Genomic DNA, 20,957 nt, shown 5'->3' with positions numbered 1-20,957 from the left:
AAATCAAATGCCACACAGGAGCTAGGTGTATTCCTGTACGCCCACAGAGAGAGAGAGAGAGAGAGAGAGAGAGAGAGAGAGAGAGAGATTCACAAATCTAACGATCCCTATGTAGCTATATACTCCTTACAGAGTACCTTTCTGTTTGGAACCGTCTGCTGTTCTACTTTGCCATTTCTCAAGACATACACAGGTCTTTTTATATCTACGTTCAAGTTCCTTTTTAACCGTAAATGGTGTTTTTGGTGTTTGAAAGTAAAACGGACTTCTTTTTCGACTGGAAACTGATCCATGTCTCGTCGAAATCGTCTGATATCATAGATTTCTACTTGTTCTGAAAATGAAAATTGGTATATTTCTTGATAAATATACATGTATTTTGATTGGTTTTTTAGCAAAATTGTATTAAGTGCTGCTGGACCATATTACTGAGAATCATTAAGAGTAATTCTCTGTAACTACTTTTTTTTGGCAAGCATGATTACCAGTTTTGAAGAAACTTTGTTCATTATTATGGCTTGACATCAAAATCAAATACCGGTACCAAACAAAATTTCGTTCCTAAGTATCTTGGTTGCTATGGTACCAGACAGAAAATATTGAATAATTGAGATAATCAGCTACTTCGAATCTATATAAAGCCTTGAGTAAAATATGCTAGAAAATCATGTTGACCACTTACACATTAAGCCTTATTGCCACTTCTGATGAAAAGGAACTAGTTAGAAAATATCTCTAAAGCCTAAATATATGATAACCATGGTGACCAAGGCTAAATTTTGCATGTATTCTACATGTATATCAGGGATGGGGTCAATTACTTTATAAAGTAATTAATTAAATTACAATTACTTTAACTTTTTCTTCAATTAAATTACAATTAAATTACAGGCTTTTTAAGACATGTAATTAATTAAATTACAATTACTTTGCAAAAGTAATTAATTAAATTACAAATTACATTTTTAATTTTTTGGAAAATTTTCATAATCCTTGTCAATGAATATACAGAACATCATTTATTTGTATATAAGCTCACCCTCTGCACAAACAATACAAGAAATAATATGCTATAGGCATTGTGTATCATTCTGGTTTAATTTATAACATTTATTTACAAAACATTAAAGAAACTCTTAAAGAACTATCCGAGATCAGTTTGATGCAGTTTCCACCACACAAAACTTACATCTACACAAATTGCATAGCTTATGATATTTGATTAAAAGTGAGTATTTTAATAGAGTGAAATGAGTCGCAACTGTAACCCCTCAAATTAAATATTTCCTTTGAAGGTAACCTGAACATCCAAAATTGCTATTTATGTTGTACAATTTTACTTCATAAATCAGAATTATACAGATAGAAAATTCATTCATAAAAATCTGTTTAGATGTTTAAATAATTATCAAATTGAAAGTTTTTCTTTTCTAAAGCTAGCGGAGCATTTTAAATTGAAATAATTATCTCCATTGGCTTTGTCTTCTAAATCATGGAATGAATATCTCTTTAGAGGAGTTGATTTGTTTTGATTGCAATTTAAAGCTGTGATCTGAAGGACAATTATCTCTTCCCAGTAAGAGAGAACTTAATTAATGACACACACCTTCTTTTTCTTTATTATTGATCAAACAACGAAGATTGAAATATAATAAATGTGTGTTTCATAGCTGAATAGACCTAAGAAGGGTGGTTCAAAATTCATATTTATAAACATAGATAAAAAATTCAAAATGTACATAATGATTAGAAAGAAACTAATTTATTATTATCAAGCCAATCATTTAATTATTTTTTTGTAAGCATTAACCTAAGATTGAAGGATTGAGGATATGTTTAACAATAAAATAAAAACCAGTAAAATGGGGAGATAGTGGTGACGATATATCATGAATATATCATGAATGTGTATTATATAAAGTAATTGAATGTAATTGAAAAAGTAATTGAAATTACATGGTATTTTTTTCAGTGTAATTAATTAAATTACAATTACAAGTAATTGAAAAAATGTTCAATTACAAATTACTTCCAATTACTTCAAAAAATGTAATTAATTACAGTCAATTACAATTACTTTTTTCAATTACCCCATCCCTGATGAATATGCACAAAAATGCTCAGTATTCACAAATGTTTACGTAAGAATTTATACACGTATGACCAAACTCAAAAAACAGAGAAAAATAATAATACTAGTATTTGACCTTACTTAAATAGATCGCAGCAATATTATTCCAAAATTAATCATTGTTGCCATGGTAACAACATTGTTAAACACAATTTGTGACTTAGTCTTGATAAATACTGCCATCTTATTAAAAGACATTGAGAATAAATTCTGTCAAATACAGATGAAGTTTGACACAGATAGCATAAAGAATGTTCGGAAGTAATTGCCACATTATATTAATCATGGAGACAGTACAGCAGTGGTTTAAACTAATCATGTATTACATGTACTTTATGGAATAGGTACCTTCTAATAAAAAATGTATTGTCTTATTCGCCTAAGAGTTGATTATATTGTATTGATGAACTTTGTTGAAAAAAATATTTAATACTTTTAACATTTTATATAGTCCGTGTATCTGTATAAAACGCTGTTGCTTTTCAATTCTTTTTTCCCATGGTAAAATTAGTTAGGGTCATTTTCCCAATATTTTTCATTCCAAAATTACACCAGGTACAAGTATGTAACTCTGCAATTGTAATGAAGGTTAGTTATTGGACGTGTCAGAAAATGCTATTTTTTCCGACTTAAGGGCCATTTTTAGTCATGTCACATAGCAACCACTTTTTGCCTGTTATACATTTTATAGTATAAAATGTTTTTATCATAAGAAGTTTGAAGAAATTCTGTGACTCTGCGAACCATAGCTCCCAAGTAAAAGGTAAGGTCATATTACAGAAAATGGTTCTTAATTTATTTAATTTCTATCACACATGTGTATTTCAAGTGTTCAATAAATGATTGTTTAGAATATACAAAAGGATTTCTATTTATGTATTTCACACACCCTCACACACACACACACACACACCCACACACACACACTTTGCAAGTGATATGTTTTATGTGAAATCAGATGTATGAACATCATAGAATTTGCCTATGTCTACGTTTATGTCTGACCTTTTTTTTTAGTTAGATGTACATTGTATAGCAAGCAATTACAAAGTGTTAATTTGGGGTATTGAAAATTCTGCGAATTGATATTGCAACGTTCCAAAAACCATTCCACAATAAATTTAAAAGTAAAAATTGTTTAAATATATCCATGACCACTAAAATCACTTACAAAATACGTTATAAAACGTATATTTTGGTGGGCCTTCAGTGAAATAAATCATGATCGTGCATTATAAAAGTTAACATTTATGTTTTTATTAAAGCATAATCACATATTCATTCAAATTTTGAAAATGTTGAAAATATTGCCATTCAAAAACCAGTATTTAAAAAAAAATTTCATCGTCAAAATACCGGTTATCCGGTTTACATTACAGGGAAATTGATGAGAAGTTCTGTATATGGTATAACATTTTTTGGCAAGGGAAAAACGTATGATTTATCTAAAACAATTTGTACTTAATTCTGTGAAGTGTAAACCCGAGGGAATCATTGCAACCTAGAAAACGTTAATGGGGGCTTCGAAATTCTGCATATAAGCATGAGATGAAAGTAGCCCGGGCGTTAAGAGAGAACTCTTAAAAATGTATATACAATGCTGAAAGGTTAGTAATTTTAATGAAATGACCTTTAAGGACACAGAAATTTACTTATGTAAATGGTCTTCTTACGTACTAAGTACACATTGAGCATATGCTTTCAAAATTGAATAATTTGACAAAAAATAATGAAATGCAATTACAAATGTAATCAATATTTTTCTCTTCAGAAATTGAAAGGCTGTACTCGAATTTGGCAATAAACGTTTATAACTTTTATTTCTCATGATGAAGCGAAAATCACAAAAGTTAGATATAAAGAGCTTTAAAAAATATTACTCTATTTCTCACTCTATTAGAAATTCTTAAGAATTTATCAAGGCCAACCCTGATATTTGTTCATCTAAGTGAAAGAATAATATCGTGTGATATTGTAACTATTTAATTATCTGTAAAATAAATCATCCTTGATGTAAATATTTTCTTTTTTATAAATTAGATTTGAAAATGAAAAATCCCTTAAGTACATCTTTCGTTTATTACAGATGTACTATAAATTTCCAAAAGGATGAATATCATATTATGATAGTTACATGTACACTACATTTTATCATTAATATGCTTCTAGTCATTCAGTTCACCATGCAAACTATGTCCCCTTTCAAAAAAATTAATTAAGCACAAATGATGACCCGAATAAAATTGATCATAGTACAATACATATTCACAATTATGAATTGTAAAAGTTAAACATCACAAATAATTTCTGCTCTTGATCAATTAGAATCACATTCTGTCTGTCGTCCATCAATCGATATTCAACCATCTAAATACACAAACTTACAGTCGGAATTAACAGTAATTACATACATTTTAACCGTCTATTGTCATTTATTATTTACTTATGAAATATTAAAACATTTACTCAAGAAAAGTCTCAATCTAGATATGAGAAACTACTTTAAAAGTCAGCCCCTTCTCGTCATTATGAAAAAAATCTTACACTAATCTAGGCCAAGATATGACAATGTACAATGTATTTGCTCAGTTTGAAGGTTTGAAGGTTTTCATTGAACTTTTATGTAAGAATTTCATTTTCCAATGTAAACATAAACTCTATTGAATTCGGTACACACGTTTGACTTTATTGTTTAGGAAAGCTTGGAGAAATGTATGTATATAATTGAAAAAAATCTTAAAATGTGTGAAAGTGAAACTATATTGTCTCAGAGTCGGACATTTAATCATTGCTTAAAGCATGGCTGAGAGATTTGTTTGGAGAATTTGTCAAAAACTTAAATGTTACATTCACCATCAATGTTATTATTTCTTTGATAAAATTATTCAACGATTTTAGTGTGTATTTGACTTCTTTGAATGAAACATTTAAAGTTTTAAAAATGTGTAGTAAGTAGTCTTAGAGTAAGTGTTATTTTCAACAACAAAAAATATGACGCAAACTCAAATATCACATTTGAAGAGATACATGAAGGATCTTATTGAAGCACCCCCCTCTCTCTCTCTCCTAAAATTTATTTAAATGGTTCTAAAATGTATTTGTTAAATTATTTTATTTGCTAGGTATACAAGTTATAATCAGAATCAAATCTATGGACAAGTACAAATTTATCTTCATTACATTTAACATATCAAATATGAGTATTGCAATTATGATAAAAACATTTATATATACAATGTACAATATATTATAATTTCCCTAATTACGAGTATATACATTGTACAAGGTGTTCATCTGGTTATTATAGCATCAGATTTATTTGTGTACAAAGACCCTCTCTTGTTCTATATATCAAACTTAATTTTCTTGAGGTCTGACGACACGTTCCTCAAATCTCTTTGTAATATATCAAATTATTTTATAATTATAAATTTCTAAACCGTTTTTTTAAATGTCTGGAAAAATACACCAACCAAAAATCGTGATATGAACAATTCAAGTAATATTCTGTAGGATTATATAGGAAACACCATCCTCTGGAATCTTGCATAATGTACCTCAATTTTTTTTGTGAGGAAGTTTCTTAAGGAATTAGAACTTTAATATCAAATTCTTGTGAAAAATTACATATTTTTGAGGAACGTTTCGTCAGACCTTATTATTCCTTCCTAAACATAAAAGAGAATATAAAATGTTAAAGAGAATAATTAGTATCTATCTTTCTATCGATCGATCGATCGAGAGAGAAGCAATTTGTAACCGCTTAACCGATTACTCGCTCGGAACGATGGGAATCGTTAGGAAATCTGCAATCTTTAAGTCGAAAATACACATGTAATTAAACTATTATAAAGTTGAGCACAATTCTAAATTTTTTTCAAAATCAATTTTTATATATAAAAAAATCCGCAGAGTAAGCGTTTTAAATAAAGATTGCGGTGGCTGGGTATTTAGTCAGTTTGCGAAGTGTTAATAAGTGTTTCAATATCCTGTTTCTACCCAGTCCGTCATGTAATTCATTAATGATGTTAATTTAATCACTGTTGAGTACTGTGAATTGAGAGGCGTATCTTACCACGTCTATCCTTTGTGTTGTATTTCACTTTTAGAATTTTTGTATAAGGACGATGGACCTAATTCGAAATTTCGAGCCACTGCGCAGAAAACCGCGCATATGCCTTGAATAAAATTGACTTAATTATGTATTGCAAAAGATAAAAAATATGCATTTTTAATTCTTTTATAGATATTCAAACGTTTCCCCTCAATTCAAAAATATTGTAAATATTTCGATTTATTTTCATTGTTAATTTTATAAATAAATGATTTATTTGGCCAAGGTATTTTCATTGAAAATTTCCCCCAAAATGTGCCCTACACCTGCCTTTGACATGCCCTTCTGAAAAATCTAAACCGATGACCCATTTATTTTTTGGCATAATTTTTTTTTTAAATTATTATTATTTCCGCTCTTTAACATTCATATAACAGTATATTTATACATATAAACATTGCGGATTTTTATTAAACATTCACTCTCTGATTCATTTTTTTTTTTTTGCATAAATTGCTGGTAAATTGTCTAGTTAACATTGTACTTTAATATGAATAAAAATTCTATTGCAGAATTTTTTTCAATGATCAATCATACCCTACACTAGTAATTTCCCATTATTTCCTCTAGTAATTATCGATTTCCATCGCCAACTTTTGAAACCCTCCCCATTAAAAATCTATATCGATGACCATATGTTTTTTTTTATTGATTTTAACTCACCAAAAGTCACTTTGCCTCATATTAGAATTTGAATAAAAAATCTATTGCAGAAATGAATTAGGTCCGTCGTCGTTAAATATTCTACTTTATATTTCCGACATTTTATAGTTGTCATATCCGACACTTTTGAAATAATAACTTTCCGACGATAGAAAAAACTGAAGACTTTCCTAATAAAAATTCTTAAAAGAATAAATTATTGATATCGAAATAATAAGTTTTGCTTAACTTTTACAGAAAATGATGTAGATTCTGATCGGAGTACCTGTGAGTGTTGTGACCTTTCGCTCATCTGGTTTCAAATCAAGATATTCAGTTTAAAAACTACAGGTCATCGTAGGAAAGTGTTAGTAATATTGCGTAGAAAATTTCGATAATACTATTTCAAGTGTTTTGGACATAAAATTGTTGCAGTCACCGACATACAATGCAAGCGTACATTGAATTTGCCGTTTTAAATCAGTTATAAATTAGCTTGGACATAAAATGCGTATATTTGTGATAATGAATGCACTGATTACATATTAAATTATGCAAAACTTTGCAAGCATAGATTACATTTTAAATCATGAAATTAAAATGATAAATTACGAGATAGTTCAGACAGTGACTTAGTTTTAATTATGGTGACAATTCAGAATAAACTTGTGTGACATTTACTGTGAAAAAATCATCAATGTCTCTGGTTTCTAAGACACGTTTCATAGTTTTCTTTAATTTTTTTTCTTGTGTATTAAAAATTGAAATAAAATATAAAGTATCTCTGATCAAGCATAAACAGAATGATTCTACCTACTCCCTTTTAAGTCTTCTTGGGTATAAGAATAAAACTTGAAAAAAATATGTCAAGAAAATGGGTTATTTTTTGATACGAATAACAACTAATTAAACGGTTGCAACATCTTACGGTTAACCGATTAGCAATTCTGCATTCTATAGCCATCCCTTATATATATATATATATATATATATATATATATATATATATATATATATATATATATATATATATATATATATATATATATATATTCTTTTAACAGATCTGCAAAAATTCATGAAACATTCTTACCTTCATACACGTAACCATTTTCTAATGATATAGCAGAAACTATGCAGACACAAAAAAGACAATATACTATCGGATACATTGTTATCCGTCAGGAATACCCCGTCGTCGGTTTAAAGTGACGAAACGATCCCAATGCCGGGATATTTAAACCTTTGTTAATTAGTACAACGTACATTTTAAAGACAGTTATCCTGAATATCAATATCTTGAAAGACTCTTAACAGAAAGCTTTATTCATGATTGCCAGTTCTTATACTGGTACATGTAATTCAATTGCTAGGTTATTTTTAATTCAATTTGACCTTACTTTTGATCAAGTACATGAACCTGCTACACTGGATAGATACACAATCATAAAATTCCAATCTACAGACTACATGTTGAATGCAAGCATTGATTACATTTTACATTATGCAAAACTTTTAATTGCTGAAATGCTAGATAAACTTAACACGGTTTAGTGTGAAAGCGATAGAAAATAGAATCTAGATAGACACAACTGAAAATAGGACATTTGTAAATATGCTTACTTCCAGAAGTCAAATTTCATTAGACATCAATTAATGACAAGGATCAGGATTCATCATTGGTTGTCTTAATCCAAACATAAAGAAAACAGATTTAAGTTTAAAAAAAAATTGTATTCTACCATCACTTTTTATATGAACATATTAAAAGAATCACACTGAATCTAATCTAAAAGAATATCAGAAAAAAAGTTATCAATAAAAAGGTGGCTGCATTAACAGTCAATTGAGCCTTCAATTTCAAATTTAATAGAAATATCTTTCTTTTTTATTTTTCAAGCATCTTGAGAAAATATTTTATAAATACTAGTATATCATGATTAAGTTGTACAGATAGATTAGTGCAAAGCTTATTAATTTGATTATGATTCTGACATGTAATATATTTTCTAAATAAGAGATAGATACTTTTTATCAGTGGGTCAAGAAATTTATAATTTATGCAATTTAATATCTAAAAAAACACATTGGTTTACAATGAATATTCATATTTTTTTTTCATTGCATATACGACTTATATGAAAAATGAAAAATTTGGTGTTGTCAGATGTGATTATTTTAGCATCAGATTTATTTGTATACGAAGATCATTTAAATCCCTCTCTTGTTCTTTATATCAAAATTTCTCTTAATGTCCCTTCCTTAACATAAAAGAGAATTTAAAATGTTAGAAAGAATAATCAATATTTTTATAGGAAAATACAGAAATTGTATTATATATAAGCATTCTATTTTAAAAGGCTTCGTAAATTTTTTTTTCAATCTAGAAACAGAAGCATTTTCCTTCCCTATTTCACAATATGTACAATCATATTTCAAAAAATAAAGAGAAACAATACACTATAATTTGTACAATATGGAAACAAGTAAAAAAAAGTTTCACAATTTAAAGAATGATATAATATGCATTGTTACTTTCTAACAAAAAAACACATATATTTGGAATCTTATTTTAGCGGGACACTTCATCACAACCGAAACTTTTTTCCTCTGGCCACAATATATCATTCGCCAATCGTTCGATTTCATTTAATATCCAGTCTAATGTTGCTTCTGTTAGCTTTGGATTCGATATTGCTATTCTGAAGAAATTTGGCAGTTCACCAAGAGGTTGGTAAGCTAACATCATGCTTCCCTTTAAAGTCATCGATTCCTTGAGTTTAGGAGCCACCTTATGAATATAATAACGCATTATGTAATGATTTTAAGTGGTCAATTAACTTCACTGTTTACATAGTTTGAAGAAAAATTCCACTGTTATTTAGATACAGGCTCAAGAACTAATTTAAAATTTTAAAATATTAGTTTACATGTACACATAATTTTAGATTAACCAAACCTTGCTAAGAAGATTTCTTTGTTCTGTCGAGGTAAGATTTGGTGTAAAGAGTTGAGGCGGCTCATACCAGAAACAAACACAGGGACCCTCAATCTGGAAAGTTGTGTGATTGTTAATATATTGTTCATATAGGTATTTACATAGAAAATAAGGGGTTCTTTATGATCTTTCGTATTCTCTTTGTTTTTCTCTCTTTTTTTTTTGTTTTTCTGTATTATCCTCACCTCATCTGTAACAGTTGTAAAATGTGCCCTTTCTTTCACTTTTTGCTCAAGACACCTTTAAAAATTACAATAGAAAAGTCAAAGGAGACATTGATTAATAACAATAAATCTTAAGCTATAACAGTTGACAAATTTGACAAAATTATAAATTTTAACTAAAAGCATAATTCATAACAAACCGAGATAATTGAAAGTTCTTGTTAATGACATCTTCAAAACCACTGTCTCCCTGTAATTATAAATTCAAACTTAAAAAGTTGTTTTAGTAAACCAAAACGGATGTCTCCTATTCATATTAATTCAAAACTATTTCTAAGAGCAGAACAAATGACACAACATTATATCATGACATTCACATGTAGGAATTTTGTCTAGACTCAAATATAAAGAAGGCAATTTTCAATCACTTTAATCTGAGATCCAAAACCAGGGTCACACGTAGACCTTGTTGGTTGTTCTTATTATGATGTATCGTACGCGTGCATCTAGCATCATAAGTTTACATACATTAAATACTAGGACTAGTAATACTAGAGTTTTGTTTGAAAGTAATATTATACAGAATACTGCCAAATTGATAAATGTTCTTGAATTATAATGACGAAAAATATGCCCCGATTATGTCAATCATAAAAAGGTCAAGGCATAGTTATATTACCGTTAATTTATATTCTGTTTTCTAGTACTTACCTTCGACCTCCACATCAGCCATAACTTAAAGACATCATTATGTCGTCCACACTGAATGGCCTTGTCACCAGTGTCGTAGGTGACGTCATAGAACTTGTCTGATTGATAAAGATAGTCTGCGCACAACTCATTAGCTCTTTGTAGTTCGCCCTAAAACAAAGCAAATAGGCATGATTTATGTTGACATTTAAAAAAGTATTCGTTAAAAATAAACTTTAAGTTATCCTTATTGCAATAAAATACATATAAGACCAACCCTGTACATTATTTGACTTTAGCTACATGTTGTAACCATTACAAACGTTCAATAAAATATAAGAACAGTACTTTGTACACGTCGAACTTGAATTTCTAAATGTTGTTCAAAAAGAAAAAAAAATGTTTATTGGATTTATTTTCAAATTTCTGAGTCACTGTTTTTCTTTAGAGAAAAAATATTAATACAGATAAAACAGAAAAACATTTTGTAATTGATTACCGAATTGCGGACCAAGATGGCTGAACATTGCAAAGGTACTCCCATCATTTTATGAGGATTCCAGGTCATCGAATCACATCTAGAACAAAAAGTAGTAATCTTTAACTATGGAATTGACAGCTTATGATGATTTGTCAATAATATTAATGAATATTTTGTTGTTGTTTTAAAATGGTATCAACATTACATAGATAACTGATATTGAAAAAAGTATGGTCAATTATATGATACATTTTTAAATGCAGGTCATCCTTTTTTCATAAGTAAAACACAACAATTTGATGCGTTTATTATGGTGGCATATTTCTGCCCCCTACATGCAAGATAAATTATGTTGAAATGCAAGAAAAGTATGTCAGCATGCAAGATAATTATGTCAACATGCAAAATAATTATGTTGACATGCAAGTTATCAATCTTTTTTGAGAATCTAATTTTAATGTTGGCGTATTTCTGCCCCTACATGCAAGTTAAATTATGTTAACATGCAACATAATTATGTAGACATGCGACTTATTTATGTCAACATGCAAAATAATTATGTTGGCATGCAAGTTACCAATCTCTTTAGTATGATGGCATATTTCTGTCCCCTACATGCAAGATAAATTATGTTAACATGCGAGAAAAGTATGTCAACATGCAAGACAATTATGCTGACATGCAAGTTACCGATCTGTTTAGAGAATTTAATTCTAATTTTGGTAAACATACTCACTAACGCCGGTATACGACAACATACATGCAAGATGAAACAGAATTATGTTAACATGCGACTAATGTATGCTAACATGCAACATAATTATGCTTACATGCAACTTATTTATGTCAACATGGAACTTATTTATGTCAACATGCGAGTTTTATTTTAACATGTAAGATATTTATGTCAACATGAAAGAAAATAAGTTGCATGTCTACATGATTATCTTGAATGTTAACATAAATAAGTCGCATGTCAACCTAATTCTCTTGCATCTTGCTTGTATGATGTCATATAATGGCGTTAGTAAATAAGTTTACCAACATTAAAAGATTCTCTAAAGAGATTGGTAACTTGCATTTCAACATAATTATTTTTGGTAACATGCATGTCAACATAATTATTTTGCATGTTGGCATAATGTATCTTGCATGTATGGATCAGAAATATGCCACCATAATTACAATATTTGAATTTTAATGCGACGGTACATATATCAGTATCGATGTTTGTACGTCTGAGAGCTAGAGTGGTTTGAATTGTTAATATATTCCAGAGTACTTTTATTTTTGGAAGTAGAATTCTAAATCCATTTGTTTTATTCAGGTATCATTGATTATAATGCAGACAAATTGACTTTGTCTGACATCATTAACCAAGCTGTATACATGCGCTACAAAGCTTTAAAATTCTATATATTGTGTATTTACACATTAGAATTCATTAGATACTTCATAGCTAACTCTGTTATTTACCTGTTAACACCTTGCAGTAAGTGTTTGTATTTCCTTGATAATAACGCCGAACCTCCCCATGCACCCTAAATTGATAAGAAGAAAAGTACTGAATCAAAATTCAAATGAAAAGCTGAAAATTTGGGTAGTAAGATATGCATATTGAATTATCCAGAAACCCTTACGTCAACATGAAGCCAGATGCCGTATTTGTGACAAATGTCAGCTATTTTATCTACAGGATCATAAGCCCCTATTACAGTTGTGCCACAGGTTGCATTCACCATTAGAGGAATGCCGTTCTCAGCGATGGTCTTTTTAACTTCACGTTCAAGGTCACTCGGTTTCATTTTGCCTCTAAAGTATATCGATTCATTATAATCATGACATCATAAATTTAGAATTAACGCATATATTTTTGAGTTTCTTTCCTTTCTCTGATTTTCTGTTCTTTCCTTGATTTTAAGCTACAATAAGCAATGCATTAATTAAACATCACTTTTGTTAGTTTCAGAAGCAGCAATTCAAAAGGCCGATACTTGTTCATTCGGTAGTCAATTTTATGGGCTTATTTTAACAATGAAAGTGTACAGCTATTAATACAATGTGAGAAGTAACTTTTTTCTGTGGTTTATTCCTTTGTATACATGTATAAACGTATGATATAATAGTCCTCTGTATTTCTTCTGATTATTTACCGAATTTTATATGGCACTGGATATTCAGTATATGAAACTGAATGATATTGTTTTCATTATCGTATCTTTATTCTGGAATCGAGAAATAAGGTTTCTGATATGCAAATCAATGTTTTAATCATATCTTTGAAACTGGAAAGCAATAATTTTTTGCTTGCCAATCAAAAATGGTACTTTTCTTGATCAGATATTAGCCAGCTGTCGAAATGATAAAAATATATTATTTTACAAACCTCTCATCACAAGGGATAGCGCAAACATTTTTCATTCCAATGCCCAGCAAAATTGCTGCTTTCTTGATTGAGAAATGGCTCTAAAATGTAAATCAATGGAAATACAGATATTAAATTATATTGACTATACACTGAACTTTGTCAAAAAAAGGTTAAAATTACAACAAAAATATTACCATATTTATAATAATCAAATTCCTTAAAGCACAGTGTAACATTTAAAATAAACTTATTATCACCCTAATGGTCCTATTTGACCTGGTGAATGACTACATGTTACATGTATGGACAATGTTGAGTAACATTTGAATATGCATTCTTCAAGGAAAGTCCTAAGGAATAAAAAGAATATTCACTGTCTACATCCAACATTACAGCTTTTTTTACTTCTATGTTAGAATACTGTGTTGAGATGCATAAATTAAATATTATAGCTACATTTTCTAATATATGAAAAGAAAATTGTTTGATTCCAGAAAAAAAAAAAATATATTTTTTAATTCTGTTAGGTATATAGCTTGTTTACTTATGAATAGAAAACCTCCAAATGATCGTATTGTGAATAATGTTGGTTATTTTCATGCGTTAATGGAATCTTGATATCACTAAAAGAGGGATATTACTGGAGCTACATGTAATAATCTTGTTAAAAGGGGAATTTGATCAATAGATAACGTAAAAGAGCCCAAATTTCTTTGATCTCACTTCATTCAAACACGAATATCATGATCCAGAAATGATTAAATGCACATTAAAATCTAGGAGGACATCCATGTAACAATAAGCAGGATAATGTAGACATGATGTTCTATAAAATTACTCATTATTTTATCTCTTTTCTGCATCAAACCATTTTCAACTACTACATAAACAAAAATATTTTTATTCTTGTAGTTTTATTTTCCCATTTGGAATTTCATATATGACAGCCAGCTGCTTACTGCCAACTGTTCACTGCTTACTGCCAACTGTTCACTGCTTACTGCCATCTGCTACTTCTTATAGATGATATTGCCTATATATTGATATCTTCATATCTTTCATACACATGCTTGAATAAATTCTATGAACATATTTGAATGATTTTTTTTTTAATATTTACATGTAAGCAGACATTTTTGTGAATTTTCAAAAAAAAAAAACTTATTTGGAAAAGGGAAAATTATTATACAAATCAACGTAAAACGGATATTTATTTTCAACCCCCCCCCTCCCGTGAAACAACAATCACGGGGTTAATATAAATATCCGTTTTCCGTTGATTTGAATAATGATAAACACGAGTTTTACCAAAATTATAGACTTAACCCTCTTCGCTTTTCCAAATAAGTTATGTTTTTTGAAAATTCACATAAATGTCTGCATAAATATAAAAAAAATCATTTTAATTTCAAATATGTTCATAGGATTTATTCAAGCATGTCTATAAAAGATATGAAGATATCAATATATAGGCAATATCATCTATAAGCAGTAGCAGTTGGCAGTAAGCAGTGAACAGTTGGCAGTAAGCAGGTGTCTGTGATAAGGAATTTGAAAGATATTAAGGCTAGAAATCTCAAAAAGGTTTTAGAGTAGGGATTCAAGTTAAGTCAAATTATAGTTAAAGTATGTACTACATGAATAGTAAATACTTGTTTATTGTAAACTATAGTTAACTATATTTAAGTCATTCGGAAGTTCAGACATAACTCAGAACCTTTACAATACCTGTGCTGATGTGTAAACGACGAGTTTTTGTCCGATGTACATTCCATTTTCCTTCATTTCCGGAAATTTCCTGTGTCTCGCTAACATCATTGCGTATAGATTGGAAATCGTGCCACCTACAAAGTCAAACTCACCTCTTACGTTATGCTTTGAGATATAAACTTACTTCATCAGAACTAACAGTCAAAACACATCTGAGTTCTAAAGCAATTTACTGTCTGTTGGCAGATTCAGAAATTTAGATCCCATGCATATTTTTTTTGTCCTTAAATAGATCCATATTTTATCAAAGATAAAGTAATAAAATCTTTATCTTTTTAAAGGTGCTAGGGTACTAGAAAACTGAGATTCTTATCATCTGAATGTACTATATAGTACGAGTCATTTGCTAATTCACAAGATAATTTAAATCTATAAACACTGGAGTAGCTCATTTGTGAGTACAAGAGACGTTTCATAATCTTACTTTTAGTTAATGATGCTTATTAACTTATCTCCATAAAATATTTTGTAGGTTGGGGAAGATGCCATGAAGCCATGGAGGGGGAATCAGTGTGACTAATACTGCGATACTGATATGTGCCACCTTGTACATATATGTTAGTCTGGCTTGCATCGCGAAGCCACCTTCATTTGAATAATAAAAAAATCTGTTCTTTATCTGAATTGTCTTAAAATACATTGAAATGATATATGCATATGTAACTCTGGTATATTTTATTCTAATCTTGAATTGGTGGCAAAATTTATGCACATGTAATAGTACCTTGAATGTCTGATTAAGCTAAAAGTCATTATCCCCCAGAAGATAATGTATAGTTTTATAGTTCTTCATAGTTTTTATAGCCAGCAAGTTCTATAATATATGACTTAAATATTTTCATATGTTTTCATACTTATACATGTATATATATTTTATTAGTGTGCTGGATTTGTTCTATAGAAAAAGAGTTGGATTTATTTAGTTTTTGATATATGTTTAAGTCATTACTTATATATACTGTGATGATTAATGTATTTATTTATTTACGATTTTTGTTCTGTCGTATCTGAACAAGCTAGTTTTTAATACAGATTCGATGTTTAACCCCGAAGTAGTGTACAATTTATCATTTAAAGCAAAAGTTTTCAATGATCTATATACATAAATTATCTGTCTTAGACGTTCTTTGGTAGTTTACTGCCTCCAAGTAAATGTTAATCTTAGGAGTATCGCTCGACTAACGAAAGCTTCCAAAAAGTATAACTTAAGACAACGGTGTGGTTAGATGCTCCTGATTTAAACTAGTGAAATAAGTAAAATCTGTTCTTTGCAGGAGAAATGGAATTCTGTTAGAATTTAAATTTTAAAGGTTTTAAAACCCTTCAACAGACTCAGAACTAACATATTACTGTTGCCAGACGTACCTGGGGTGAAGATCCCATCCCCTCCCTCCTTCCAACCTATATAGGATCGCATCCTACGTAGTATGATCTCCTCCATCAGTACAAATACTGGACCAACTTCAAATGTAAACCTATGACAAAGCATCTGATACCTTTCAATTTCATATTTTACAGGAAGGGACTAAGTGGATATAGCAGTCAGAAAATACGATGTGGTCATTTTAAAAAATCTGTATCATTTTTCTTTCAATCCTTCTAAAATAACTTTGAAAATTATGTAGTAATTTTTCCAGGTAATGCAATACATTAGGGGTTGAGTGGTTGAAAACTTAAATGTGAAATATATGAACTTCATTTTGTTTACAGCGCAGTGCTTACATTACATTTAATAATAATAATTTTATAATACTCATGATGATTTTTTCTTTATTTCCAAAGAAATCTTAAATTTCACCGGCAACTTGGACTTTCTCTCAAGTATTTACTTTCAGTTTTGGCTTAGAAATGATCAGTATCTATTTTTTTTAAACAGAGAATTCTTATTTCATATTTCTTGAAGAAAAGTTTATAACTTACATATTAGTAATGACCAGAGTTATAACTTACATATTAGCATTGACCCGGGTTATAACTTAAATATTAGCATTGACTCGGGTTATAACTTACATATTAGCGTTGACAGTCGCCGTCAACCACTCCCCAGCCACGCCAACTGCATCCAGTCCCGTAGACAACTGGTTTAAAAAATGAGGATGACCTGAATGGACAGTGTATATTGAGTAAGATATATATGCATATCAGACAGGGACATTTTTCTAAGCTATAAGTAATTCAAAATCTTGTGGTTAAAAAATCATAAGTATACCCGACAATCAAACCTAACCGAATTGAAGATGTTTGCAGTACATCTTTCTTTGGGGTTCGGTCGGAATTGGATGGGAGATAGATGAATATCCCCCCTTGGAATCGTTATCTAATGCCCTTTTCATACGGAGAGATTAATTCTAATTAAACGTAAGTTACTGCAAATTCAATTTGAAACGCGTTCACACGGAGAATTTTAATGCGAATCAGTTAAATTCGAATTAATTTACTGCGCTAAAATTACTGCTTATTAGCTCCGTGTGAACGCTAAGCGAAGCTTATTCGAATTCAATTCTGACGCATGCGTAATAGCAAAATTAAGCCACCTGCCACATGTCGGTGGTCAGATATCAGTTACTGTACTTATGCTATTTTTGAGTGAAAAAAAAAAAAACAATGAAAAATTAAGTTTATCACATAACATGTGTACAGACACAATGGTAATGTCAAATGTAATCTGCTCTGCATAAGGTGACGTGATTTGCAAATGACGTCATAATAACCTCACTATTTTAAAATTAATTTACTTCGCATTATTTTATTTCGAATTAATCTTAATGCGAATTAAATATTTAATGCGCATTCATGTGAACAGGGCATAAGTATTCAACATTATGGAATTACCTGATTTGACACAGTACTTCAGAGTTTCCTTACAATCACTCAGAATCTGATGTAAATCCTGGGGGTCGGCATCCACAGCGAGACAATCACTCATCGTCTCCTGAAGCTGGTGGGGGTGGTGAAAATCCACCACTTTTACCTTCCCACTGAATTGATCAGCCATGTATGTATTCAGAAGTTTCGCCATTTCAAGCATGAAATCCCTTTGTAGCTTACTATCTGTCTGCAAGTCTAAAAACAAGTTAATATTATTTATTAGAAATGTTTAATCTGGAATGATTGTGGGTCTTTTTTTTCTTTTATTAATTTGTTATTTTAGTCACTTGTGCATTAATAGCGTAAAATATACATGACTCAGCACCTTATCATTTGGAAAGGTGCGACAGGAAGTCTAGAAAAGACCTTACAAGTAAACAAGTCGCAATGTGAGATTACACAGTAAGGATTATTTGTTCGCCCTTTCCTAAAAAGTACATTTTGGAACAGGTTATTTATACATGTATATGTTTCTTTTTCTCTCAGCTGGATTTGAATCTTTTAGGGGGGATATATGTCTTTGCTCGAATATTCCCTATCGAAGCATCAGAAAAAGCGGTTTGTTTGCAATTATTACAGATGCACAATTAAAACTGAGGAAATCTTAAACAGAAAGGATGTTATTAATCGCAATTGAAGTTTTATTCAAAATCTTACAAATTCATTTTCAGATAAAAGTGCTAAAAGTAGACTTCCTTTGATTTGGGGGTTACAAGTACATTTGAAATCATTAAATGAGTTTTGGTGCATATACTTTTAATATATATGTTTTCCCATGGTATTTCTATATCGCTCGTAAGCGCTTTCTAGAAATGTGTCTTTTATAGACCTCAAATAACCAATGATGATATGATGTTGAAACCAAATGCTCATCATTACATTCCTTTACCAGCATTTCTATTTTTTCTCACTTTATCATTCTTTGTAACAGCAATTCATAGACATTATTTTTTTTTTTTTGGGGGGGGGGGGTTAATACAGTCGGTCTGTAAAGAATTTTTATACGATAGCTGTTGAGAGTAAGTATTCTCAAATAAATCTTAATTTATTACAACGTTAAAATAAAACTCTTAAAGGTGCTTGGACACAGATTTGAAGTTAATATTTTCTCAAATTTTCTGTATAATTTCATGACTTATATGTTGCTATAGCATTTCATACTAAAATGTAATAAAAATCTTATTTCATCTCGAAGTTATCAAAACTTCGAATTTCTTGACGCGTTGGATTGACACATCCTTGCGCTTTCACATACTTTAATTTTATTCTTAATACTTAAGAAAAGTGGCAATTTTGTTGTGCATTAATGAAAAATATTAAAACTATAACCCAAAAAATTCAGAGTAGAAATGTTCGAAAGCAAAACCCACTCACAGTATTGTTAAGTCCGTGCTCAGTGGTGTGTGCAGAGTTTAACAATTGAACACACCCGGTGAATCGTAAACATTAACAATAACAGAGCTCGTGCCCTGTTTACAAAAACAGTTTACGTTTCACGGGTGTGTTCAATTTGTTAAGCTCTGTACACATCACAGAGCACGGACTGACAATACTGGTGAGCTGGTTTTGCTTTCAAACATTTCTACTCTGATCTTTCTGGATTATAGATGTACTATTTTTCATTAATACATAACAGAATCGCCTCTTTTCTTAAATATTAAGGTTAAAGTTAAAATTTGTGTACCAGGGTAAGTGCAAAGATGTGTTAATCAAACACGTCCCGGAATTCGTAGTTCCAATAATTTCCAGATAAAATAAGTTTTTAATTATATTTTCGTGTGAAATGCTATTGCAATATATAAGTCGTGATATCATACAGAAAATTTGAGAAAATATTAACTTCAAATCTGTGTCCAAGCACCTTTAACACTTTTTGACAGCTCTCTGTACGTATTCTACCAAAGGTTTTTCTCTACAGTGTATTATTTGAAAAATCAAGTTGTATTAAATGACATGAATAATGATGCTTCCAATTAAACTCGCTTTATATAAATGAAATGAAGAATCATTTTCTAGAAAATATGGAAATTACATTTTTATCTGAAGAATGATCAAGGGGTTGTTTTAAAATCATTCGTTCTAATGTTATAAAAAAATCATTTAAAACATGTGCATGTATATTTTGTTCAGAGTTGTATGTTTTGTAGTGTCTGCCTCGATATCAATAAGATATAATTACCTTCAAATATTTAGTGTGGCCCACAAAAACAGTACAGGTATAGATCTAGGTTTCGGAATAAAATAACTTAACTTAAAAAAATATTGCTTTGGTTTGTCTCTTTACGTTACAATGATTTAGGGTATATTCTATACCTTTGTAAAATAAACCTTCATATTTCTGCCACTCTTGCTTGTTGGGGCGATATCTCACCCCCTTGTTCTCTGCCACATCTTTGCCTTTATTTCTACTCTCGACTTTTGAATTTCCAAGTTCTACAGAGCTAGACGTTCTACGCGATGAAATACCACTCTGTTGTTTCTTCATCATGTTTCTTCTTCTAGGTCAGAAGTTCTGTCTTCACTGTAAACAATTGCACATTTATCCATTTACATGCATGATATCTTAAAAATAATTCAAATAAATAACTAAACTTTATTCTGAAATGCAAAACTCTAAGAGGCAATAGGAATCGACGAGAAAAAAAATATTATTGCTTATGAAGAGATAGTCAAAAGTTATGGCCAATGTCAAGTAGCTAAAGGTGTGTTTCGAAAGTTTCGGCTTGGCTGG

The 20,957-nt window shown here is 30.0% G+C and overlaps 2 protein-coding genes across 2 annotated transcripts in view; both read right to left on the bottom strand.

Annotated features, from left to right (window-relative positions):
• Positions 1-8,059, bottom strand: part of LOC133192923 (uncharacterized) — a 28,023-nt gene extending 19,964 nt beyond the window's left edge. Inside the window, exons 1-2 of the mRNA XM_061328929.1 lie at positions 7,981-8,059; positions 138-334 (exon numbers count right to left, since the gene is read on the bottom strand). Coding sequence (XP_061184913.1) covers positions 138-334; positions 7,981-8,059 — 276 coding nt within the window. The remainder of the gene's footprint in view (positions 1-137; positions 335-7,980) is intronic.
• A 1,400-nt stretch (positions 8,060-9,459) lies between these two features.
• On the bottom strand, positions 9,460-20,730 carry LOC133192922 (glutamate decarboxylase 1-like). Its single transcript, XM_061328928.1, has 14 exons — positions 20,540-20,730; positions 18,191-18,421; positions 17,369-17,459; positions 16,724-16,833; positions 15,317-15,432; positions 13,607-13,686; positions 12,861-13,032; positions 12,697-12,761; positions 11,239-11,317; positions 10,761-10,910; positions 10,250-10,299; positions 10,071-10,125; positions 9,847-9,939; positions 9,460-9,678 (listed from the first exon to the last, which is right to left on the bottom strand). Exons 1-14 carry the CDS (start codon positions 20,712-20,714, stop codon positions 9,460-9,462), a joined length of 1,686 nt encoding a protein of 561 aa, XP_061184912.1. The 5' UTR covers positions 20,715-20,730.
• Positions 20,731-20,957: the final 227 nt, after the last annotated feature.

This window comes from Saccostrea echinata, unplaced genomic scaffold (genome assembly GCF_033153115.1).
Source record: "Saccostrea echinata isolate AGI-Se365-2 ecotype Australia unplaced genomic scaffold, CSIRO_AGI_Sech_v1 ptg000025l, whole genome shotgun sequence".
Taxonomy (NCBI): domain Eukaryota; kingdom Metazoa; phylum Mollusca; class Bivalvia; order Ostreida; family Ostreidae; genus Saccostrea; species Saccostrea echinata.
This window is presented reverse-complemented; position numbering and strand designations above follow the sequence as displayed.